This window comes from Artemia franciscana, chromosome 5, assembly GCF_032884065.1.
Source record: "Artemia franciscana chromosome 5, ASM3288406v1, whole genome shotgun sequence".
In the NCBI taxonomy this organism is placed as follows: domain Eukaryota; kingdom Metazoa; phylum Arthropoda; class Branchiopoda; order Anostraca; family Artemiidae; genus Artemia; species Artemia franciscana.
In genome coordinates, this window is record NC_088867.1 from 42,901,525 (window position 1) to 42,928,566 (window position 27,042).

Here is a 27,042-nt window from a genome sequence, read left to right on the forward strand (position 1 = left end):
TTATAGAAAACGACGTCAATATTTACTAGAAATTCATCAACAAAATTACAAAACATTCCTTTTGTTTCTAGTGAAGTATACGTAACCTAGTAAACAAAAACAGTCCAAACAAAGCTTGACAATTCAAATTTCACAATATTGAGACGTTCAGAAGCCAGATCAATTAACTCCACGTTAAATCTGTTGGGATATTGGCCACCTGGCATTTGACTGTACAATAATTGCGAATAAACACGATAGATTGAATAATCTCACCAACAGAAATATCTCTCTGATGAAACAAGTTCACTTAATTCAATATCAAACTTACTCTGAACTTAAACATAGAATTTTGTTGAATAATTTGTGAATCCTTTGGTAAATAAGGAAAAATTTTCTTCATCACTTTTCTGTGCTGCTTCAGGGGCTTTAGTTGACCTGGCAACTGTTCCATTCTTATCTTAAAATATGCACATAAAATTAAGGTAAACAAGTGGCTAATCTGCATAACTGATACAGCTGGGGATGAACCCATTGAGATAGACCATACGACGATATTCCTGATTTTTACAGAATTTAAGGGTGAAATATAATTACAATTCAAGGATAAAACACACTAAAAAATCGATGGTAAAGAAATGTATATCCAGATTATAGATCAAGTCGTCAATGAGTCCTTTGTGGTAGACCACTCTGCGACATCCCAACGCTGGGTTCTAATGAGTTTTACTCGACATTTAGATGCTTATACGTATGCTGTTCTAACGATACGACAGATTTAAATAAGACTGAAATTAAAATGGTAGCGCTGGAAGGGAATTAAGCCCCCTCCCTTAACGTCTAATCAGATCCAGCTTATCTGGTATTACATTAAATTTGATTTATTGCTAGTCTTGTACAGCCACATTAGAGCACTTTCAAAAGCCTAAGAAAGATTTAAAGGGTATGCCATGGTTTAAATATGTCTCTTCTTTGCTTAACATAGTCATTTACCCTCCCCCCCCACCCCCAAAAAAAGCTTACAAACATTTAAAACTAACAACACTATTTTAGTTTTTCTATAGGACGGGGAAGAGCAACGGATATTCTAAAAGACGCCAAGGCTGTCAGGGTCACGACCAGGGCTATATTCAAGAACTTTGTTTGGGGGGAGGGAGCAAACTCGCATCTGAAAGGTGTTTTTATGCATTTTTTACGTTTTTTATCAGTCGGACAAACATTTCCAGGTGAGAGCGGTCAATCCCCTTAACCCCTCCCCTGAATACAGCATTTTTAAATCATGGCACCTTTGTATCCAAGCCCATAAGGGTCACAGGTTTCCAAGCCCATAAGGGATCGATGTTCCCTTACTAATTTTATTCCTAGTCAGGTTGCGCTTGGCTTGGGGTCAGATCAATTTTGAGCCTATTTAAATAGAGACTCAAATCACAGACTCTAATTTAGCTCGAAATATGTTTAATCAGAACTAAGTCAGGTGTAGCTACAACTCTAGGTGTAACTTCTTTATTGGTATTCTTTTGGTCCAGTAAGCTCCTTTGTATAGTATATTGAATGAAGTTCATCTACAGATGAATTGCGTCTTCTCTAGTTTTTTTTTGCGTCTAAATATGGGCCTGAATGGGAAGAGGGTGCATGTACGGTCGGTTGTACTGGACTGATAGCTAGAGGGAAGGAGTACCTTTAGAGATATTTACATATCCTTTGCATATTAGCAAAGTATTAGCAAAGTTGCATATTAGCAAAGCGGTTGGTCAAACATTTTCGGTCGTACTAACAAATAAAGAAAAAAAATGTTTTTTACAGAAAAGACAGGTTTCAATTATTTTCTTTTCTTTGCTAATACCCCCCCCCCCCCTATCCTTATCTTTTTCAGACAACATTATTAAAATCATGCATCACCAAATAGTTTACTAAAATTAAATTTGTAAGTATATATATATGAGATTTGACAAAGGTTCTAGTGTATCATTTTTTTTGTACAATGCACAGGCTAATCAGGTGTTTGACCATTTAAGATTTCAGAACGAAACAGTTTAGAAACAACATAAATTGCTGATTTATATTTAAAGGTGAATGAAAAGTATCAACAGCTTTAGGTGTCTACTCAAGTGTTAAAGTACAAAATCAATCAAACCGCTGGAAAAAAAAATTCAACATTTCACTACAGATTTCTTTAATGGTGTTGGGACCAATCCTTTGGAACATGACTTCTTCTTCTTCTGTGAGGCAAGAAATATGGTTTTCCGTTAAGACTGTTTTGCCGTAATTTCTTTATTTGTTGGTCAGAAATGTGGACTGCTCAATATTTACATTTTAGGCTAGGCTAGCCTAAGTTACATATTTTCCATGTATTATTCTGGTGTCTAGTATATTCCCTAATTCCCCCACCCAGGAAAATCAGTGCAGAAAAGTCCCCCCAACCTAAAATCTGGTAGTTACTAAAAGCTGCTACCTGCTAAAAGCTGGTAGCTGCTAGTTGTCGATCTTGAAATAGCTCTTTGGATCAACTCTCATACAAATCCTGGTGATCAAAAATTCTTCTTCTTCTTGTTTGGGTTAATATGGAATCATTTTCGCATAGTCGCATCGCCGAAATCAAATTCCGAACCCTAAAGTGTGTTGCTATTGCTGAGTTCGAACTCAATTACCAAACCCGCTGCGCCCCTACAAATCAAAGTAGATTCCTTGCGACATACGAGATTGGGCCAAGAAACTTTTCATCCAGGGGCACACCCTTAGCCATTGCGTTGTCACAGGATGAATAAAAGTTTCATTGAACTAGCGCAATATTCTATAATTATATTATTTTATATTAATATAATTTATTTATTTATCTATATATAATTTACGTATAATTATAATATTTTATACTAATATAAAATACTAAACAAGCTTGTCAGGAAAGCGATTGTTTACACAAACTAGAAATTGTCCGCGCTTTTTTTTTAGGAAAAATTTTAGGAAAGATAGCAACATTCAGCTTAAAATTTCAACGTGATCTCAATAAACTAAAAGGGATGATTCTTTTCTAAAAGCAAGACTTTTCAATATATAAAGATCTGTTAATCATATAAAACATTAATATGCATTAAAAAAAAACTGAAGCGAATATGCGAGCCAAGGTCCTAAAACAACTGATTTACCAATTTTTTTCTTATATTATTTATGATTATTTTATCCTACGCAGGGGAGTAATCCCCATGTTTCCTGTGCATGGGCTAAAATGCTGGACAACTGATTAGATATGAAAATTATTCATTATCAGAAAAGGTACGAAAAACACATTTGATAGAGTAGCTTTGAAATTAATCTGTTTGCTAAATTTGACTTGAAATATGTAACGCTCTCGATCCGTGCTGAGGACATGGGAAGTTTGACTGGTCATTTTGTTAAAAAAAAAAAAAAAATAGAAACTGGTAAAAGTGACACACAAGAATATTGTTTTAGAAGTCATTTATGAACTGGAAAACGAAGACAACTTAGCTGCTTATGAAATATTCGTAGTTTTTAGCCCCAAATTCTAATTACTACGCTCGTGACCTTAATGAAACTTTTAATTTCTTTTTTTCTCGATTTTACAATTCATTACTTGAAGAAATGAAAAAAATGGAAAACATTTCAAAATCATGAAAGAGACCAATTATGAACTGTAATTTACCGATATAAATTGCGTATGACAATGAAAGGGTGGTCAAATTCCGAACAACTCGCATTTCCAATCCGAAGGGCACTGCCTTTCCACCCCCTGGAGTACATCTCAGAATAAAACGTGTACCACATAGTTCCACCCCGCTTGATACAGTCCCGAAAACGCTTGGCACAGTTCCGCCACACTTGGAAAGCACCGCCCTGTGTACATGATTTTTGTGAAAGATGCCACGTTTACTACACAGCTTTAGCCACGTTTTAAACGGTACTATCAAACTTAGCACACTTCCGCCACGCGTCACCTTGGCACGCGTCACAAAGGCAAATTTGCTAATTAGTTACGAGCAAGGGGAGAGAAGCTATGAGGGGAACAAGAAACATTTCAGTAATCTTAAGCCAGAACCTAACAAGCACATTTCTTTCTACGTCTATTTCTACGTCTACGTCTATGTGTTTCTACGTCTATATTATTCCTTTTTTTAGGAAAACGGTTTTATTAAGGATTGTCAGTACAAATGCAGATTTTTATAATTCAGATTGCAAATCAGAATGACATGTCACTAAAATTTTTCTTTTATTATTAAGAAGGATTGACTAGAAGAAATAGCGAGGTTAAATTGCAAAAGCTCCAGTAAACCAAACGCCTCATTTCAATCATTATTCGCGGTAATTTCCGCAAGCCGTTCTTACAAACCAGTTTGAATTTCCATTGATTTTCCACGATTTGCACATTTTTCCGCAAACGACATGGCTTTTTGTGAATAACTCTTCTTTGTCTGTTCCATTTCCAACTATTTTTTTTTTTATTTTTTTTTTTTTTACTTAACCTTCATATTACATGTAATTACAAGGTTGGATGGGGTCTGCACAACAAAGTTCTTTTGAGAAAAGTACTGTCTTAGTTGGACAATGGATCTGAAGATCAATGATGAGCCCCCTCACTGGGGGGCGGGGGGGGGTCAGCTTACAAATAAAACTTTGTTTCTTTCAAATTTCTACCAAAGACACATTTGAGTCTTAAAATAAAAATACGATTGTGTATTTGTCAAATCCTCAATTAACACTTTATGTATTACATTAAATTATTTATCTCTACCAAATAAGAGGCCTCTCAAAATTTTGGTCTACGACCCATCATTACTGCCATTCCTTGGTAACCTAGGTAACTATCTCAAAGTAACTACGGAGCTTTTTTGCGATATTCTGGATTGTCATTTAACTAGCTGAATTCTCGAAAAAAAAAAACTATAACCAAGATTTTTGGAGCCATCATTTTGGCAATTACTCTGTACAGTGTTGCTTTCATTGTCAACTTAGGTCTTGTCCATGCATGAACCCCAGTTTACTTATAGAAATTGCCAGTAAAAACGCTGATTTTTAAATTTCTGATTCCTCTTCAGAACGATGAGTAGCGTATAAATAAAAAGCGTTATTTTTTGTTGATCTTTTTTTTTTATTATGAATTACTAAACAAAATGAACTTGGTTAAAAAATGAGATCCCCAATATTTTTTTTTTTTTTTTTTTGGTTTTGTCAGTTTTTTGCATTGCTTGTACGCCAGTCTTAATCTTCTTTTTCCCCCATTTGAACAAAACTTGTTTTTTTCACATTAATTTAAATAACAATGAATAATCTTTTTCAGTAGTAGTCATCACTTCAAGAATCCAAAAAATTTCAAAACAAGATAAAAAAATTGAAACAATCTTTGTCATCACTTCAAGAATCCAAAAAATTTCAAAACAATATAAAAAAAATGAAACAATCTTTATAATATGCTGATTTACAAATGAGCAGATTTGCAAAATTAGTACAAGTGCTGATTTTCACAATTCAGGTTACTATTCAGAACGACGAATAACTTGTAAATAAAGATCCTGATGTTTTCATAAAATCTGAAAACAAGGTTCTAATTAAAAAAAAAGACTGAAAACAGTCTTCTATAGGGTTGTCAGCACACATGGTGAATTTCTCAATTCAGACTACTATCCAGAATGACGTGTAAATAAAGAGCCTTTGATGCTATGGATTGACTAGACGAAATAACGTGGCAAAACTGTAAAAGGTCCAGCGTCATTTTTTCAGAAAAAAGTAAGAACAGCTTCTATAGGATTGTCACTACAAAATGCTTCTTTTCACAATGAAAACTTTCAACGGTTGGCAACAATAAAACATCTCTATGCTATGACTCAACAAAAAAGACCAATGACAACCCTGGTCAAGACTTTGATGGATTCGCTGATTAGCTAATTTGAAGGTAAATACTTTAAAAAATCAAAAGTCTTGTGAACACCTAAGTGCGATTTTGAAAAAAAAAAATCACATGAATTGCGAAAAAAATGCTTTAAAATCCAACTCGTACGCAACCTTAGAAGTTTTCAAAGTAAATAATCTACGACTTTAAGTGAGACTCTCAGATTGTCGCAAAAAAGCACTTTATCACTGGGCTAATACGAGACTCGTAAGTCCCATTCACATCGACATTTTACTAGTACCGAGATTTAGCTAGCGCTAATTTCAGCCAAATAGATTTTTCATAGAATTATCTGATTGGCAGAAAAACTGTGACAAATTAGCGCTAGCTAATTATCGGTATTAGTAAAAACATATTATGAATAGGACACAAACTACCTAAATTTAAGCATATATTCCAACCAGGAGGCAAAATTTAGTTCAGGCTAAAACAAACTTCATAAGCTAACACAAGTAAATGTTTTCTCAAGATTAAGAAATAATAACAGTACATAAAAATATCTTCATAAAAAATATATAGGCTATAATTTAGACAGAGCGAGTTTTAGCGTCATAGGGTTGCTTATACAATGAATCTTAGTTTCCCCAGACGTAAACCGATCGCGAATAACAACAAATGCATACCCCCTAAAGGATTTACCGGTAAGTTGAGTGCCGATGCCCGCAAAGACCCTAATTCTCAGTATCGTCATTCCGATTTTCCCTACTTACCCCAATTTTGATTTTCTTGTCCCAATGAGATTTAATAAAGTTATTTTCCATCTACAGTTTAAATCTTTACTTTACAAGTGATTTACTTTTCCTTTACAAATTTCTACTGTTTACTTTGTCAGTTTTTACTTTTTAATTTTTCTTTTTTTTCTAATAAATTCTGTCACTTTGGATCATCTAACATAAAAATCATTTGCGTAAGAAAAACTTGCTGTAGCTGGGGGGGGGGGAGGGGGCGGAAGGTTCACTCATGCAAGTGGCTGAAGCTGGATTAGGAAAGAGGATATTTATTGAACATGAGAACGAAATCGCATTTGATGTGGGTATCACTAGGCGAGTCACTTAATATTCTTCCAGTTTCTTCCATACAGCTGAATTATTCAAGTTAAAAACATGAAATATTTTCAGAATAATTTTGGAACCATGAGAATTCAAGTACGGCTACAAATGTCAAAAATATAATCACGAAAAACAAGGAAATGGAAATGTAACGTCATGATAAAACTCTGCGACAGCAAAAGACGTCAGAGGAGCATGATGTCGGGCCTGAACCCAGATTCGTTATTTGCAAATGCCTTAGGACCTTACAAATGTGCGGTGGTCAGAGACACGACCTGCTGACCTAAATGAGTGGAGGGATGATTTATGGTTATATTATCCAGGGGAAAATACCCTAGTTGAAGAGATACCAATCACCAGACGACAACTTTAAAGGGGCCTGCGTTTAAATGTTGACGATACAGTTTCTCAAATGATTCCATTGATATTTGCGTAAAATAACGTTTACCACACTGACGCAAAAAAAAACTTACATTGCTTCTCGAGGAAAACTTGCTGTGTTTCGTCAAATTGTGCGTTATTGCTTGAAAAAACATCAGTATACCGTTACACGTGAAAAATTTTACGTTAACGAAAACAGTATGAACCCAGGTTAAAGCAGCATAAGTAGACAGACAGTGACCCCCCCCCTCTTAGATGTATTTTCGCTGCGATGTCGGCATACTCTTCGTTCTGACATGAGCAGTATTAACTGGTCATGGTAATTTAGTCAAACAATTTTAGCTGGTTTGTCAAGCAATTTACTGAGTTGAAGAGATCCAACTTTTATTGGGCAACTAGGCAGTTTTTCTACGCAATAGCAATAACCATGTAATATTTTTCCCTAAACAACCACAACAGTCATAGAAGACACAATCCTACATGAACGACAATTAAAATTGCTCCCTAGAACGATTCAGGAATATTAACTATTTAATTCATATTATATTAAATACTAACTTTTTTTCTGATGGGTTTACGATTTCCCTCAGCATGTCAGCCTGTAAAACTCATCTGAACCCAGCCTAAAATACAATAACGAAAAAAAAAAAAAAAAAAATGATTGCCATCTAAGTGCACGAATATTGGTATTGACCAATCAGAAAATCACGTTCACTATTTAAATGCTGAACAAATGATGACCTGGCACGAAAAATAACAATTACTTCGCCATTGGGCTATTTCTACATTCGTGCCTAAAATCTAAGCCTACACATTTTAGGCCTAAAAGCCTAAAATCTAAGCCTAAACATAAGCGAACCATTAACAACAATAAGGAAAATCAAATTGCGAATTGTTTTTTCCCGTTATATAATTGAAATAATTGTATCTCTATTATTGACGAAAAGAAGTACCAAAGGTTATATTTAGCTACCGAAAATTTTATTTTTATTCTTTTAACGGCATTTTATTTCTATTTTTTAGCTAGAGAAAATTTTATTTCGATTTCGATTTTTATTAGCTAACTCATTACAAATGATGTTCCTTTTTTTCTACTCTTTTTCTCGCTCTGTATTCCCGGACGTAGACCCTTGCAGGGAGATTTTTTTTTTTTTTTTTGGTTCCAAAAGAAAGAAAAACTTCTTAACTCTCACCTAATTTTCCCGCGAAAACGCTTATTTTGCTTGTAGTCAAAAGGTTAAGGCATGTCCGTGAATTTATTTCAAGATGAGGGGGATGAGACTTTATCTGAATTACGTTAAGTATATTCTACGAATTGATTAAATTGAGAAAATTATCAAGGCTAAAGAGGTTCGGGACTAGAGCTCCTCCTCTCTACGGACAGAGCAGGGTCGATCTTAATAAAAATAACTTTTCCCAATAGTATTATTCCCATATTAAATTCTTACTTAATTAGAAATCGTCTTTATATTAATATATACTGCAAAATAATTTCTCGGATATTATACTTTCGTTAGGTATTTACAATCTTAGACCATTACCATAAAGAAAAAAAAGAAAGAAAAATAAAGATTAAATTTAAGAAAATAAATAAATAAAAATTGTTTAGAATAGAATATAATTTTTATAATACAGTTAATATTATTAAATAAATATTAGAAATTACATTGGGCTATAATATACTAGGTAGTGGGATATTTGATCTGACAACAAAAAGAAAATACTGAATTGTGTTTCATTAGTCAGTCATTAAAAATAAAGACACGAGTGATGTACAATTGGAGCATCTCTGCGTCTTTAGCAGTAAGTATCAGGAATAAACAATTTCGTAATTTGACGAACATTAGAAAAAAAAAATCAAAGCAAAACAAACAAAGAGAGATAGGCACATAAGACGGGGTCAGCGATTGAAAAATACTAATAAAACTCCAGTCGTTTCATTTTCTTTAATCAAAAAATAGTAGGATCGTGTTTGTACTTTTCAGCCCACGTGCTTCCAAAAAAAAACAAATTGTACAAAAATAGTCAACTTGCACCTTTACGCCATTGCCAGGAAGACCCATTTATAGATGTCAGCACTAGTCTATTGTAAATGCAAATTCCTTGCAAGAATGGATCGTACGTCACTAGCAAAACGCAAGGCGTCTAAAACAGGCAACAAATTTAACAGCGCTGTGTCATACGGGTCACTAAACCAGGATTTGATGGGGATGGCATTATCTAGAAGAAATAGTAAAAAAAATTGTTCGAATCAAGGATTATCAAGGGTGTATCCAGGATTTTGGTTCAGGGAGGGGGTATACAAAAAACTTTTATACTTATATTTACTAAGCTTAAAATTAAAATGCTAAGAAATTGGTTAGAAAAGCTTTAGCCAACACTAATCCGTTCCCAAATATTTTCTACTAATACGACGTCTCCGGACACATCTTCCCCGAACTCACTTTATAGATAGGAACATTTTAGTTTCAAGCTTCCGTCTATTCTAACTTGAAAAAAAAACATGCCTCTGATTGAAGAAAATCCGTACTTTGATTGGTCAATCACAAATTTATGTTTGAAAATCAAATATAGTTCAACTTGAGAAAATATGAATGTGATACATAACTGATGTTTTAGTCATGCTCAATTTTAGTTTTATCAAATATATAACAAAAGTGGGACCCAGGCGTTATAAAATAAATTGTATGAGGACTGCACATGGGGTTATGCATGGCACAACTGATACTTCAACAAACAAATAAGTGAAGTACCGGTAACTGGCAAAGACACTAAAAGTGTCTTACTCAAGTTTTATTTTGAAATAGTAATAGTTTTTTATAGCTTTAAATTCAATTCACAGGAATTCAGGAGCCGGGATGTAAATGCAGACATCTGAAATTTAGGACTACTGAAGTATAGAAATATTTTTGTTTCAGAGAACAAAACATCAGCAATGAATTGCTATTGGAACAGAAGATAACCATGGTAAGTAGATGATTAGTTAAGCAAATTATAAAATTAATCGGCAATTTACAATCAAAAAGACAAGTATACCTTGAGAAAGGGAAATTACAGCAATTTTTAAAAAATTCGTGAAATGAACGCTATTGGAGAAGAGGATAACCATGGTAAGTAGACAGGTAGTTAAATAAATTATGAAATTACTCGGCAATTTACCATCATAAAGGTAAATTACGGCCATTCGCCATGAAAAAAAAATCAAATCATTAAATGAGCACTATTAAGACAAAGGATAATCATGGCAAGTAGATCAGTAATTAAACAAATTATGAAATTATTCTGCGATTTACCATTAAAAAGGATGAAAAAGACGCAATTAAAGAAAAAAAGGAGGTTACTTTAAAAAAGAACAATACTCAATATATCAGTTATAGTCAGAACGCATTTTACCAATAGGCTAGAAACCTGATTTCATCTATCATGTTCAGCTTGTTCTCTGTTAGAACCGTCCACACCCGCAGTGGGACAATGGGCTAAAATTTATGTACCAGTGGGCATTTGAATGTAATATTTTACGGTACAAGGAGAAACATTTAATTGCTACAAGGTATTGAACTCATTTAATATGCATTAAGCCTTTAATGTACTATAAGAAGACTGAAGGTTTAATTGTAATTAAATAAATAAAATTAAATCAGTAAAATTCTTTCTATTTTAAATACAATTTGAATACTATAATTTTCATTTTCAATGCTGTAATAACTGGAAAAGATAATATTTGTTATATATTTCGCTTTCAGTGAAGCGGTCTTGGGAAACTATATTACTACTACTAATACTAATAACTTACTGCAGCACCGAGCCGCCTGAGGCCAACACAGCTACGCACGCTCCTCCTCCAACCCAATCTATTCAAGGCCTCCCTCTTTACACCCTCCCAGGAAGTTTCCATTTCCTTTAAGTCTTTATTTATGACATCCTCCCAACCCAGAAAAGGACGACCTGCTTTCCGTGTAGCCCCAGACGGTTGGCCAAGAAGGACAATCTTCGGCAATCTGTCATCCTTCATCTGCAGAACGTGGCCTTGCCATCTCAACCTTTCTATTAGCAAGAAAAAACCTTTTTTATGGTAAACTCGATTCATTTTTCGTACATTTTTCAAGAAATGACAGATCATAGGCTAAAAGCCACGATAGTGGGAGTCTCCCTATGATAGTGAGGTGGGAATTGGATTTCTCGCAAAACTGCCATGTTATAAAAACCCCAACATTGGAAACCAAGTGTTTTTGGACCTGTCGAAGGAAACTCATGCCGTTTTTTTCTTTCAGAAAGCACGAGTTTTGATGCTGGACATCAGGCATCAGAAGATTTAACCACTATATCGGAAGTGCGTCTGAGGTTCGAGTTGAGTGACATTACACCTACGTCCAGCAAACTTCTAGCTTTCTTTCTCTGGCCATGGAAGCACGTTTTCCTTAGCTTGTTTAACAAGTCAGATCGAGTGGTACTTTCTTATAGCAAACTTAGCGAATAATGTGGCCAATGAGTGTTGGTTCAAAGATGATGCGGAAAAGATAGCATCTATTGGCAAGCAGCTCGATACTTCTGCGAAGGCTCGCTTTCTTAACCCGTATGACAGGCAAACTTTGAAGCGGAATTAGGTGAAGCTGTCTGAACTCCCTTCAGTGACACTCGGTTTACTAATTTTTTCAGAGAAGAAAAGCGAGCATCCTGCCCGTTTGCTCGACTTGACAAAGTTTTTGCACGAAACAAGATGGATGTATTTATTTGTCACAGATGACGAGTTAGCAAAGATTGCTGCTGCTAGCCTTAAAAAAGGGGACTATCAGAAGTCAACTGATACAAAGAGACTTAAAAAATCGATAATAAAAAAAATCGAAAAATCGAGTCAAGTACCATACGCGAAAACAAGCCCATGGTATTCATCAGAAGAGGCAGTGGAACAGGAGCAAGCCGCTACTCTCCCTTTGGAAGCATCCCTAAACAAGTCAACAAAGAGGATAAATAAGGAAAGAGGAAAAAGAGAACACAATTGAAGAATAAAATTGTACTCGCTGTGAGGAATCCAAGAATCCACCAAGCAAGCCCAGGAAAATCTGCAGCTCGGCACGGGCTACTGCTGTCTAAGCAGGACAATATTTGTGGCCTAGCCTCCTTTCAGGGGTCATGTCTATTTAAACTTGTTTCAATAGAAATGATCAGGAAGAAATAAAGATCAAAGTATGAAGAATGCAAGAGTCTTGCGACGTTTTTACACGAGAATCACACCAGTTTATGTAAGGAAACTGATTCGATTTTGTCTATGTACACGGGGGACAACCTTTTAGAAATCTATTTGTATGGACCAATTGCCATGGCCTGCTTTAAGGAACTTTTTCTGATTCAATATGCAGTTAACAGACTTTCTGACAAAGTAAGATTCAGGGAAAGAAATGCATCTCAGGCATATTCAAATCTTTGCTTGCTACTTAGAGAAATGATAGAAAGCTGCACAAATGAAAGTAACACGATTGTTGTGAAGTTTAGAAAGCTATTTCTGCAAGCAGTGTTGCGAAACAAAATAAATCCCAAGTGCAAGTCTCGGGAAATCCGGCTTCTCGGTGAATATTTCAAGACACTGAGCTATGTCAATGAGACTATGGGAGCTCGGGGTAGACTTCGTATTCTGCCCTCTCGAGCATGAGTCAATTAATTGATCGAAACTGAAGTAGAAAATGGAACAACAGTCAAACATTCGTTAGCAGCAGCTGATTGCGTTGGGGTAGGCGCAACAGTCAGGAGGTCGAGATTAACCAGATGAGAAAAGCTGGGACGTTGAATGTGGAATACATACACTTAATTAATTGCAACGGCCTATAAGCTGATTTAACACAGTTGCGGCGGTCTTTAAACCGAGCTTAGATTGGCCATGCTTTCCTTTGCCCTGCGTTAGAGCCGAAGGATATTGATCCCATTTTTGTTTTTGTCCACAGCGATTCAAAATCATACTGGATGACATGGTTTGTGAAATCTCAGCTTGAATATTCAGCTGAATTGTACATGTTGAAATAAGAAGCTGACGAATCCAGCCTTTTGCAGCTGCTAGGTAAATTAAAACCAACAATACATAGGCCTATTTCGAACATAAAGACTGACGAAGAACTTGAAGCGAGGGAAAATATTGAAGAACTTCACCACAGATGGAAGTGACAATATGAATGTTGAATCTCAGTGCAGCCATTCAGTAGATCTTGACTCGCAAGATGATTCAGACAAAAGAGAAGAATCGGAAGTTGATTCATCTTCAGCAATTTTAAGGAGATTATAATTCAGCATGCGTAAAATCCATAACGTTCCGGATGAGCATAAAGTTCCTACTTTACAAATAGAATTGGAAGATGTTCTCAAGGGCATTCCGACTGATCCTGAGACATTTTCGAGCATGGTCAGAAAGGAAGTCAAAGATCGAGAAGGGGTTGAACTCCAGAAATTCTGAACTATAGATGAGAATCTCTATCAAGTAGCCCAAAAAGAAATATCGCTATGAAACAAGGACCTTCTTCACCTCCCTCCTCTTCTCGATGCTTTTCATTTACAGTGGGATATATTTAAGACGGTCACGTCCGTTTTTGATGAAGCGCAACTCCGGCAAATGTTGGTCACGGTTGGATATTTCGATGAAAAGGAGTATTCGTTTATCAAGGAAGCTAAAAATGTACAAAGGTCACAGTACTCCTTGTAAGAACTATGGTACAGCCTCCAAGTTGAGATTATTCATTTCTTTGTTACAGAGGAAATCTATATCCTTTACGCTTCCAGCGTCTATTAGCAGACTTTTAGGAATGTTACAGAAAGTTTGAAGGTTGGCGTACTCGACACGGAAAAGTTGACCATCACCTCTCCCTTTGGGGCATTCTTTTCTATAAGTCTGTAATGTCAGCTACGGCTGCATGGGATTCAAAACGAACGGAAAACTGGCATTTGTACATGACTAGCATGAAAACATCTGAGACTGAAGTCCCTGGGTTTTTGCCAAAATTTTAGTTTCAAACGCCCCAACTACCAAGAATCCGTTCTTGAGCATCTGTGTGAAATCGCTTCTTTTTCGCCTTACATGAAAGAAAAGTGTAGGCAAGGAGTAACAAAACTCACCCAGTTTATAGTGTCCTCCCAGTCCTTCCACGTAAAACGGATAATTCTGTCAAGAAAAAAATTGGCATTACGGAACTTAGCAAAAAGTAAAAACGAGACTATGTACCGAAGTTAGGGAAGGATAGTTAAAAGAGGGAGTCATCAGTTTTGCATCCCTACTCCCGTCCCGCAGCTTTTGCCTCTACAAAAGATAAGCCGGTAATCAGGAAGAAGCACGTTCGCCGAGAAATATTGAACGCCACTTGTAAGTTCGTTACTAGTGAAAGTGAGCCTAAAGTTGTGATTTATGATAGAATGCAACTCCTTTTCAGGAATCTTGTCGCAGGAGCTCAGACCCTCGAGGAATACTGCAATGACTTCTTAAATAGATTTATCTTCCCGCTAGCTAATGATCTTCTAGAAGAAATAAGAATATTTGTTCTTGCGTTCGACAAGCCTTGCTACCAATCGGGTGGAAATGCGTTTACTCAGGGAAAGCGTTCTTCTAAGGATGAATTTTCTCGGTTCTTGAAGGTTATTGATACAGACATTAGCGATTCTTTTCTCTGATTAATTCCTTCCAATCAAGACGATAATGGCCTCTCGTGACTTTCACTATAGCCTGATCTACGCTATGTGTCACCATCTTCAGGGGAGGAAAAACGTTATTGTCAGACGTCATGGGATAAAGAACCTGCAAGTCATTGTGGACGGCTATAAACAAGAAAGTGAAGCAATAATTTGAGCCACATAAACTGCTTTCCACGTGTAAAATGAAGGAAACGTCTCAGTCGATCAAAAAATCGAGTTTGCTAACAGTCATGCAGAAGCAGACAATTATTTTCTACATTTGGAGGATTGGTGCCAGTTCGGATACAAAGCGTTTCCGTATTGTCACTATTGATACAGATGTTTTCCTTTTTTTGCTTCTTGTATTCAGAAATATCGATGAAAAGTGCCCTGGCATCAATATTTCCGCTGATTTCCTTGGAAAAGCTTGAAAGCCCCTTTACGTCAAGAATGTCTACGCAATACGTGAAATATTTCAAAAAACTGTCCTTGACAGTCGATTTTATTCGCTTCAGTTTGCACCGGAATCGGTTGTAACCAGTTTCGTGATAGGTGGAGCTATGGATTATATGAATGGCTTTGGAATAGAAAATTCTTTCAAAACCATCGTCGAGCACATTCAAAAGGATTTAATTGCTAGAATACCTGACCGGGGAAATCTCTATTAATAAGGACGCTTACGATGTGTTCGTTAACATGATGTATATAACCAACAATCAACAATTGTTCCCAGAAATTTACTCAAAGCCTGATGCAGATATTAGAAAATGGAAAAGTCCGGGACCTTTATCAAAAATATTATCAAACCAAAAGGAAAAGCTGGACAAGTCAAAGAGGACACTAAGTTCAGCATGTCGTTGAATTTGTGTAAAAAGATTTACGATGCCCCCCTTCTTCCACGTGAAGAAATACGATACAAACTGTGGGTGAAGTTGGATCAGGAAAAGTGGCTACCATCAGAAGCATGTACTTTCCAAAGATTGCTTAGGGATAAGTACATCATTCATATTTGGCAAGACCTATATTTCACCCACCCTGATTCTCTTGATCTTCAAGACTACGGGTTGAAGTCCGATTCCCTTGACTTGAGGGACAACCGGATTGGATATTTACTCTTATTTCAAAGACAGAGATAAGATGCAAGATAACGGATGGCTTCAAATCCAATGAACTCGGTTGCCATATGGGTCTATCTTAATGTCTTTATTGCATCGTATATACAAGTACTCTGTACTTGCTGTGTTTGTATTGGTAAAATCCATTAAAAATTTCAAACAATAATTTCTTCTCTAGTATAGGTTAGTTCGAATGCACAGAGGAATACCATCAGTGCGTTCCGAACCTTAAATGCAGTTAAGTCAACGTAGTTCTCACTAAAGTTCTGTTGAACAGTCCTGAGCGCTAAAAGTTAATGGATCCATATAAGTTTGACAAAATGTTACCTTCTTACTTTAAAAATCATTAATTGTTATTACTCATTTATTTAAAAATGTATTTATTAATATATTATATATATTTATATTCTACTATTTTTATATTACATTACTATGTATTATAATATTATTATTACTCTATCATTATTACATAAAATATTATTATATTTATACTAGCATTTATTACATTAATTCTTGACTGTACTGTTTAGAAATGTATTTAAGGATCAGATCACGCTTATATACTGCAACCGAATTCACAAGATTTTTATGTAAATTGACCAAAAGTGTAGCAACGACAATAGTTCATAAAAGGAAACCCTACTGCCTATTGCTTACGTATAGTATTTGTTATTAGGAAGTAAACAGAAATTTTTCGGAGAGGAGAATTTTCTCTGGGGGAATTTTCGGTGGTGGGATGTGGGGGATGCCCCCTTTTTGCTAAAGTATGACCTTGCATCCCAATCCTTTACGAACAACAACTAAAATCTTTCCAAAATTAATCCTTTTTTTTCAAAATTAAGGTCTTAACGAATTTTCTCAAACTTCTGACTTATCTAGATCGTTTTTTTAGGCGAGAATATCCCAGGGTACCAATTTTTCCGAAAAAATATAGAGCCGTTTTCGAGAAAAAAAATAAGTAAATATACAATTATAGCTCTTTTATAAAGAAAAAATATATATATGCAGGAAATTTAATGGTAGGAAATTTCATTTTTTGTTAAAAAACAAAAACAATATATATGGTAATTTAAGATTTTTGCACGTACTTTTCCTCTTGTCATATGAACAAATGGAATATTTTATTAGCGAGTAATGATGGTGAGGAATGGGGATGGAAAATAAGCTAATCTGTCTTCTGAGCAGAGCCAGAATACGGTAAAATTGCTCTGTTCAGGCATTTTTCGACTATTTTCTGAAATAAACGGAATTTAAAATCCTATAGTCTGATCTTCAAAGAAGACTGTTCATGTACTTACTAGGATAGGCTCTATATGCCCCAGGCGAGTTATCGATTATAAATACACTGGTGAGATCTGGATGTATTAACGAGAGATCTTTTGTATATGATCCAAAATCTTGAGTACAATGTTGTCTATAATAACGTCGTCTTAAAACTCCTCTGTTATTGTCAAGTTTGTCTGCTACGGCAGCGCCATATATTTCCATACTGGCCGTAAATACAACTAATTCATACCATTGAGCTACCTATAAAATGAAAAAGCACAAAAATACAAGGCAATTTGCATGTAAAGTCTAATTTAAGTCTGATCTAGGTAGTGAATGGGCTTTGAAAGTATTTGAAGAGACCATAAATACATGCAGGAATTAAAAGTTTCAACGAAATTGCATAGAAAGCCCCCCCCCCCAATAAAAAACATGGGGAAAGTGCAATAAATGTGTCAGCACTCAGTCGTCTAGGCCTAGAAATTATCTTCATTTTGATGTGTAACCACACTAAATGCTTCCTCCTATAGACTTGCCTTAGACCTTAGATCCTGCTGTGCCGCCAGAGGCACACAGGGCATCCACAAAGACCCCCAGTCGTCCCGCACGTGCGCCAGTGCCAAAACATATTCCCATTGGGGTCGTATAGTCGTGTGAATATTTGTCAGGTCCCGTCTATATCTGTGACACAAGGTGTCTTTTGGTCGACCTCTCCTATGGTTTCCCTGAGAGTGCCATTCGTAGATCTGTCTTGGGATCATATCGTCCTTCGTACGGATCACGTGTCCAAGGTGGGGATCACGCCACCTTCGTTGCCGAATGACATACATAATCATGGGCTGGCCTGAGATGGATCGGACTTTCTAGTTTGTGACGTGATCTCTCCAGTCGATATTCAGAATCCTCTGAAGGCAATTGTTTTCAAAGACAAGAATCCTTCTCTCTTGTTGTTGAATTGAATTCCAGCACTCACTGCTGTAGAGGAGTCCGGAAAGGACATTGCTATTAAATAGTCTCATTTTTAATTTTGTAGAATACTTTTTCGATCGCCATTGTGGTTTTAGTCGGTTAAAAGCTCCACTGGCTTGCCCTATCCTCAACTGTACTTCCCGCTCACTTGACCCCGAATTTTCCAGCATGTTGCTGAGGTACCTGAGCTCTACGACCTGCTGGACGGTTGAATCTTCACAATTTATGTTCAGAGGGTAATTAGTTGTTGCTATGCTCTTTGTCTTCTCTGTGTTAATCTTGAGCCCAAGTCGGCCAGCATTTTCACGGATAGTATTGAGGAGATCCTGGAGATTGGTCTTGTTATTTTCCATCAAGGCAATATCGTCAGCAAAATCCAGATCGGCTAGATGCTTGCCTTCTCCAATTGGGATGCCAAACCCTGTACAATCAAGGAGTATGTGGTCGACAACAAGAACAAAGAAGAACGGAGAAAGAACACAACCTTGTTTTACGCCGGATATGATACGGAAATATCTAGTTTTTCCTTCTTGGGTTCAAACAGAGCATTCTGTGTCTTCATATAATGCAACAATTAGGGCCACTATTTTATAAGGATTTTTTTAAAGTTTTTCTTTTTTTTTAGTTTTTTTTTCTTTCTTAGTTTTTTTTAGTTTTTATCTTTTTAGTTTTTTTTACCTTTTTTATTTTTTTCTTCTTTTTTTAGTTTTCTTTTTTTCTTTATTTTTTAGGTTTTTCCTTTTTTTATAGAAGATAGTGTAACAGACCGACAGTACATTTTTATTTATATAAATTCCATAGTATTGCAAGATTTTCCATAGCGAGTCTTGGTCGATGGAGTCGAAGGCTTTCTCCAAGTCCACGAAAATCAGGTACATTTTTTCTCGCCATTCATTGCATCATTCATTAAGCGCAATAGATAGGAGACTGATGACCTTCCAGTTGTCACAATTTGTTGCGTCTTCTTTCTTGAAAAGTTTGATGAGTGTACCTTTTGTCCAATCGTTGGGTACCTTTTCAAGCTTCCAGATGCTACCAAAAAGTTTAAGCCACACATCCATACAGGTATTTAGTGATATTTCGATCATTTTGGCTGTTATTCTGTCAGTTCCGACTGCTCTACCATTCTTAAGCTTGCGGAATGCCTGCCGAACTTCTACAACGCAAGGTGACCAACCCCTACTCCCGTCCCCATACTCGAAGAGTAATAGTCGAAATTACTAATTTTCACGTTAGACTTTATAAAAAAAAGAACATACACAAAAAAAAATCTAATGACAGAAAGCCATATGGATTTAATTAGGCCAAGGTTTATTTGTCTAGACTGTACATGTGTATTTGACTAAGCCTAAGAAGAGACAAGCTGGATAAATTTAACTTCTATACTCCTGTATTATAAATTGACTGGTCATTACATCTCAAAAAGTCTAGTTTCGATTACACTCTATCGGTTTTGGTCAATGTTGAACATCAAGCACATTGAGGATCATTGAGAATACCTTTATTCTCTAATACCTTTCAATCCTGTTTCAATCTCACCTTTTCAATCTCTTGTATAACTCAGAAAGCGAGTTTTAAATATATTTTCATCCTTTTGAACTTTATGGATTATACTTTTGAAGTGAGATATGCTCAATTCTATACAAAACCTTATGGTACAATGTGCACGATGTGTAAATTTTGAACAATAGCAATAAGCCCTATGGCTTGGAACCAACTGACATTTTTGTTGACTTAGTTCAAGACCACCTCCTTCCACCTCGTAGTGACCAAATTTAACCCCTTCACTGGAAAAACAAGTTCTGGATAACCATTAGACAGACACTGTATATTGTGTATCTTAATCAAGAATTTAGATGAGACATTTGACCTTTACTTAAAAAACAGTTTTTCTTCTAATTCTTTTTTCAATTATTTAAATCTCACTTTATTAAGAACACATTTCTCGCTATTATTTATTAAACTTCATATTTCTTACTGTGTCCAAGAAAAAGTCCACATGAGGCCTCTTATGAACAAAGAACCTTACAGGATGCCTGTCAATTGTTACTCTAAGCACAAAATCAGGAGGAGTTCCTGGCTTAACAATTTGTCTCATCACTCCATCGTGGTGTGAGTGAATTAATGTTTCATCCAAATCTAAAATTAAAATCTTCTTTTTCACAAGCCCTGAAAAAAATTAGCATAAATTAATTATAATTTGAATACACCATACTTTCACACAGAGATTATGGTACCTAATATTGGATTGACCCCCCTCCCCCCCCAAAAAAAAACCTTGAAAATTACCCTCCTCCCCCAAAAAATGTCCGACTTTTAAAAACGTAACAAAATAGATACCCCTCCTCCCTGAACAAAAATCCTGGGTATGTCCTTGATGAGTGGCTTTGTTTATAATATGGTATGTTTTTAAAAGATCAAGTTCTAATTTTTCGGATCTTCAGCAGTTCTTATTCCCTGGAAGCCATAAATAAAATACAGAGAGAAACCTTTCAGATATGATCAAAGTATATTGAGGTGATGCTGTGTGGTGTACAGCAGGAACAGGTGTTTTCACACCTCACCTGGCATCTGAAATTCAGGGTTCTAAGGGATTATTTTACATTGAGCATCCCATATTCACAGCAATTAAGCTTGCACAGTCACTTAACTGACCCTCACCCCAAGCCAAAGGACTGGCAACATCAGGATTATAGCCCCAGCCAAAAGACATAAGATTAAAAGCCCAGCATGTCATTCACTCAATTAAGGTGGCTCCAAGATTGAGGCATAATCCCAGTAATACAACACATTGTATTGTTTCAATAGCAAAAATTAGATTATATGTAATTACAGCTATAATAAAGTTTGGGGAGAGATAAGGGCGTTGATTCATTTCTGTTAATTTGACATAAAACAGATGCAAATTTGCTCACACCTTTTCTAAATTTTTCAGACAATGAACCTTGTTTTCAACAGCATTAACAAATTAGTTATTCACTAAAAAAAAATCAATATAAAACACAACTTTGTATTTTGCCTCATATTTAATATGCTTCAAAAACTTACATATCATTAAAAGCAGCATAACAAAACTAGACATGAATTGTGAGCATTTCTATCTATGTGACTCAGTAAAAAGACTAACAATTATTTTCACCTTGCTCTTTTTCCATAGAGACAGGAATTCTAAATTTCTTCATAGGATACAAAATGGCAAGTAACTTTATACAAATACTCATTAAAAGCATAATTCAGAGGAGCATTTTCTGATATTTACATTTATATATTCTTACTTCAAGCTTTCATATTACAAGTTCAAAAAAAAATGTTGGGACATCAATTAGATGAACCAGGTTCTGGCTTTTTCAAACTAAAAATGAATAATTACCATTCAGCAGAGCTTCTTAGTTGTTTTTTTAACTTGTCCATTCTTACTTCAATGCTTGTATGCTATATGATAAAATAATAGTATGCACCTACATGAATCAACAACTTGATCAAATGAACTAAGGACAATTTTCTTTTTTTTAACAAGAAAATATAGCTTTCAGAGATTAAGTTCTAGATTTTCAAATCAATAGAGGTTTTAACTTACCCAGTCTGTGCTTTGACAAGGGTGATAAATGATAACTTTCGTATTTGACACTTTGATGCTGAATGAGCTAGAAAGAGAAACTTTTGTTATGCCAATAGAAGTTAAATAAAATACATAAAGATTGCTTAGTTGCACTAATCAATACTTCAGTATACTCAGCTAAATAAAAGATTAGACTGCACTCCCCCTACCCCCCTTATTGATAATATACATTTACTTTTCCAGGTGTTTGCTTGTATATCTAGCATATTGGAGAGTTTTCTGTGTGGTACTGTTTCTTCAATTTTAAAGTGAGAAAAATTACATTTAGGTTGCTCTTTTTACCAACCAATAACTGTCTCTTCACTTTGAGTTAACTTTTTTAATAAGTATTGTAACTAATAACATGTGTGATGAAGACAACAAGTTTGGTTTTCATCCCAGAGTAGGTTGTCAGCATGCACATTGTGTATGATCTTCTTTCCTTCTTGAAAATTCTTCTAAGGGAAAATGTATTGATCTTTATCTTTTAGATCTATCAAAAGCATTAGATGATGTATGTCTTAGTCAGTTTTTTTTTCTGTTCTTCATTTAATGGTGTCAGTCTTTCTGTTATATTACTTCTTCATTATTGGTTTTCTAATTATTTACTTTGGTTGAAATTGGTGTAAACAACTATTATTAGTGTGAAAACAGGATTGAGGCAAGGTGGTGTTTTATCTTTCATCCTATTTAACACATGTATTTCCAGGTGCTGGCTAATGTTTTGGCAGCTTATGTATATGGTTTTTCTGATGTTTCATTTTTTCTCAATGGTGATGACTTGCTTTTTAAGAGCTATATTAAAACTAATCATTCTAATATGGTTTCTCTTGTTACTACTTCTATGTAGGCCTTTTTTTAACATAGATGAATGTGAATTTCTTTCTTTTGGCAAAATTTCTAGTAAAACATAGTTTGAACAGGCTCTACTTAACTCTCAAATATCATTCATTTATATTGCTTCTGATATTTTCCACCTTCTTAAGCAAAAATAATTTTAAAAATCTTGATTAATTATTTAAAATTTTGTAAATTTTTGTTGTTTCTTGCGCCTTGGACAGAGATCTTGCTTCTTATTAGGAAATTTCTTGGTCCTAATTTGACCTTGAATTACCTTAAATTGCAGCTTGGAGCAAATCTAAGGATTTTCCATCTTTGTAATGCTCTGTTATGACTTCTGTGGGTTGTTTGATGCAGTTGCTTGCTACATTTGGGTTGAAGACTCAACATCTTCCCAGCTGTACAGAAACTCTTACTGTAGTCATTCTTTGTCAATATTTTGCTTGAATGCACCCACTGAACCAGCAGCTACTGTATCTTCAGAGAGTTGATTCCACAAGTTTGTTACTCACTGGCTGAAGCAATGGCTTCTTTCTTGGATTAAGGAGCGTTTCTTGAAGATTTTCTTGGAATGCCCTCTTGTCACTGAACGTTCCAGGGAGGGGGGGGGAGACCAGGGGGGATATTTTTAAAATAATTTTGTGGGCCATAGTCAAGTTACCATTTTTTCTCTGGTATGTGAGAGTAGGAAGCTTCAAGTGATGTAAACGCTCTTTGTATGGCATTTGTTTGAGGTCTTTGACCATTTTGGTTGCTCTTCATTGTACTCTGTCTTGTATTTCTTCGTCCTTCTTGAAACAGGGTGATGCCATTCCAACCTCAGGTGTGGGCAAACTAGTGCCTTGTAGAGCTTCATAAACACACATGGGTGTCTTCTAGAGACAGTTCTTTTGATCATTCCCAGACATTGGAGGGCATATAACAATACAGATTTTGCATGGGTGCTGTAAGTTGATGACCAGCAATGACTCCAAGATCTCTTTCTTCAGAGACTGCAAAAAAGGGGTTACCTTGGAGATGGTACTGCTGATGTGTATTATGACTGCCAAAGTGAATTACATGCCATATATCAGCATTGAAAGAGAGGAGGCATGCATCAGCCCCCATGTATCAAGTCCCAAGAACGTCAAGATCCTTTTGGATACATTGCAGGTCAGAGGGTGTAGCTGCTTTACAACAAGTTTTGAATTGCCAGCATAAACAGTGAGGAAGTTCAAGAGAAGATAGGGTGTATCATTTATATAGAAATTGAAGAGACTTGGCCCAAGAATGGCCCTTTTGGAAATACGGCTCAAAATAATTGTAGATGAGGAGAAATGAGGGACACCTTGAGAGTCATGAACTCTTACAACTTGTGTTCTTTCTGGAAGGAGACTCATTATCCACTAGACAGTAACATCATTAACAGCTGCTGCTTTTAGTTTGGTGATGAGGAATTCGTAACAAACCCAGTCAAATGGTTTTAAGAGGTCCCAGAGCACCATGTCAACAGGAAAATCTTTATCAAACAATGATATAACATAATCATATGTTTTTATTAGATGAGTATCAATAGATCTTAAAGATCTGAAGCTATATTGAATGGAAGTGAGAAAGTTGTTAATTTCCAAGTGCTGAATTAGAGCTATGTTGACAAATCTCTCAAGCACCTTTGCAACTGCAGAAATGATGCTGATGAGATGGTAATTTTCTGCATGATCGTTGGGGCATTTTTTTTTGTGGATTGGTGTGCTATAGGATGTTTTTCAATCCAACAGTAGTTCTCCATTTTGTAGGGAAAGCTAAAAGAGTCTACACAGGGGAGAAATGAGAACATTTCAGCATCCCTTGAGGAGCCTTGTGTGTATCCCAACTGATCCTTTGAATTTTTCAACATCAAGTTTATCAAGGCTAGTAACACCATTTCTTCAGTAATTGACTATTTTGGCATTGGGTCAGATATTAAATTAGATGGTACTGTAGGGATAGTTGGACAAAATTGGATGAAGGCAGAGGCAAACTGAGCATTCAACAAATTAGCCTTATCTACTGACAATGAGTGGAGGTTGAGTGGATTATGTTTGAGGTTGGGAATGGTGTGACAGCTAGAATTTTTAGTAGAAACATGTCTCAAGAAAGATTTGGGATTTGCCTCGATATATGTGGCAAGCTTCTCCTCATGTTGAGACTTCAGTTCCCCAACTGAATTAGAGGCAAGGTTCTAAGCCATCAAATACCTCTGCCAACTTTCTTGTGTTTTCTCCTTGTTATACCTTTTCCAGGCTCTGGCTTCCCTGTTGATTATTCTTTTTGCATCCTTTGTGAGAAATGGACGTGTTTTTGACTGTTTTTGGCATAGGGCAGAGGAGTGCTTTTTCTCAATTGATAGGAGGACTTCCCTAATATTTGTCCATGATATGTTGATATCACAAATGATTAGTTCTGACCAATTTACTGAGGCTAGTTCCTCCTGTATTGCTTGATAGTCAATAAAGTTTGACAACAAAGATTTAGGTTGCAGACAATTATGACAATAGTATAATCACTGCACAGATTGATCTAAAACATAGCTTCCTTTTGTATTTCTCTGCATAATAACCTTATTAGATTCTTTCATTTGTGATTTTTTTTTTTTCCTCTTTTTTATGCTCCTTTTTTTTTCTTTTTTTGAGTGTTACTTGGTATTATACTATTGAATAGTGCAGGTGAGAAATATATAACATTAACAATAGTAATAGGCAGTTTCCTACTCTTAAAGTGTATTATTACTTATTAGCAAAGGGGTCAATCCACAAAACTTAAGGGGGGGAGGCATTTTTCATTTTTTTAAACCTAGGGGAGCAATGTTTCTTCTTTTCTTATGTTCTTCAATATAAATCTCCAAAAATTAGTTTTCAATGAAAATACCTGAAGAGGAGGTTTTAAAATGTAGAGCAGCAAAAACTGATGAACCTGTTTTCCACGGGGAAGGTATTCCCCCTCCTTACTGGTGCAAATGATTGTAATAGAACAAGAGCTAAATTATATGTTAGTTGGGGACCTACTAATTGCAGGTGACTTCAACCAGCCAAACATAATCTGGAAAGACCAGTTTCCCTATGTCTCTTCTAGTCCTACAAGTCCCATCATTGACATTATTCATAACGTCCTTCTCTGTCAAATTGTCAACCAGCCAACACGTTTCAGGGATGGCCAGCAGCCTGGCCTTCTCAACTTGGTATTTCCAGAGACCAGAAGCGCTTCTGTTCATTTCGTGCATGCCCCCAATTAGAAATAATAACCATGTTGTCATAGATACTAGAACAACGTTCCCCAGAACAACAAATCGCTACATCAAGAAGACCTTCATTAATTATGAGAATATTCAAATGGATCTTGACAGCGTTGCATTGGATGATGTCTTATCTGGCTCTCTAGAACAGCAATGGCAGTGCTTCAAAAAACTACTAATCAACGATACGAATCAGTACACTTCAAGTAAACTTGTCCCAAAACTATAAACACTTCCAGTAATGACAAGAAATATTAAGAGGGAAATCAACCATAAAAGCAGATATTGGAAAAAAAATAAACTGCACCAATCACCTGATTACAGAGAGAAGTATAGGAATAGCCAGAATAAACTTAAAACTTGATGCAGGCCTTGCATATGAACTTTGAATCTTAACTTGCTTATGAAGGCAAGACTAACCCAAAAACGTTTTAGCAGTATGTCTCTAGCCAAGACCACAATAGACAAATGTATTAAAAAACTGATAATCAAGGAAGATGGAGAAGTTACAGAAACTAATAAACTTGCTAATTTACTGAAACAGAGATTTGTATCAGTTTTCACCACTGAGCCTGATGGCCCTTTACCTTCCCCACCATACTACAATGTAAAAGCATCAATGAAAAGTACCATGGTATCATATGCAGATGTCCTCATAGGTTTACAAAGAAATTACTACTAAAAGAAATTGCAGAAGTGGTAGCAGATCCTCTCACAAGAATCTTTCAGACATCACTTACCACTAGAGAGCTCCCAGCAGACTAGAAAGCAGCCAACATAACTCCAGTATTCAAAAAAGGTGACTGCACCAAGCCTGAGAGTTATCAACCTATCAGCCTAACCTCAGTTGTGGTCAAGATGCTTGAATGCATAGTCAATGATTCATTGCTTGAACATTTAACCACAAACAAGATCTTGTCACCCAAGCAGCATGGATTCCAGTCAGGAAAATCAATCAAAACAAACTTGTTGGAATCATGCAAACAAATTATAATCCTGATTGACCAAGGACACCCAGTTGACCTACTGCTACTAGACTTTGCTATGGCTTT

At 35.8% G+C, this 27,042-nt stretch overlaps 1 protein-coding gene across 1 annotated transcript in view; it reads right to left on the reverse strand.

Moving 5' to 3' along the window:
* LOC136027449 (CTD nuclear envelope phosphatase 1A-like) overlaps positions 1 to 27,042 on the reverse strand; it is a 33,956-nt gene continuing 6,914 nt past the window's right edge. Inside the window, exons 2-5 of the mRNA XM_065704729.1 lie at positions 21,880 to 21,946; positions 20,281 to 20,471; positions 17,366 to 17,594; positions 1 to 9,528 (exon numbers count right to left, since the gene is read on the reverse strand). Of these exons, the coding sequence (XP_065560801.1) occupies positions 9,392 to 9,528; positions 17,366 to 17,594; positions 20,281 to 20,471; positions 21,880 to 21,946 (624 nt within the window). The 3' untranslated portion in view covers positions 1 to 9,391. The remainder of the gene's footprint in view (positions 9,529 to 17,365; positions 17,595 to 20,280; positions 20,472 to 21,879; positions 21,947 to 27,042) is intronic.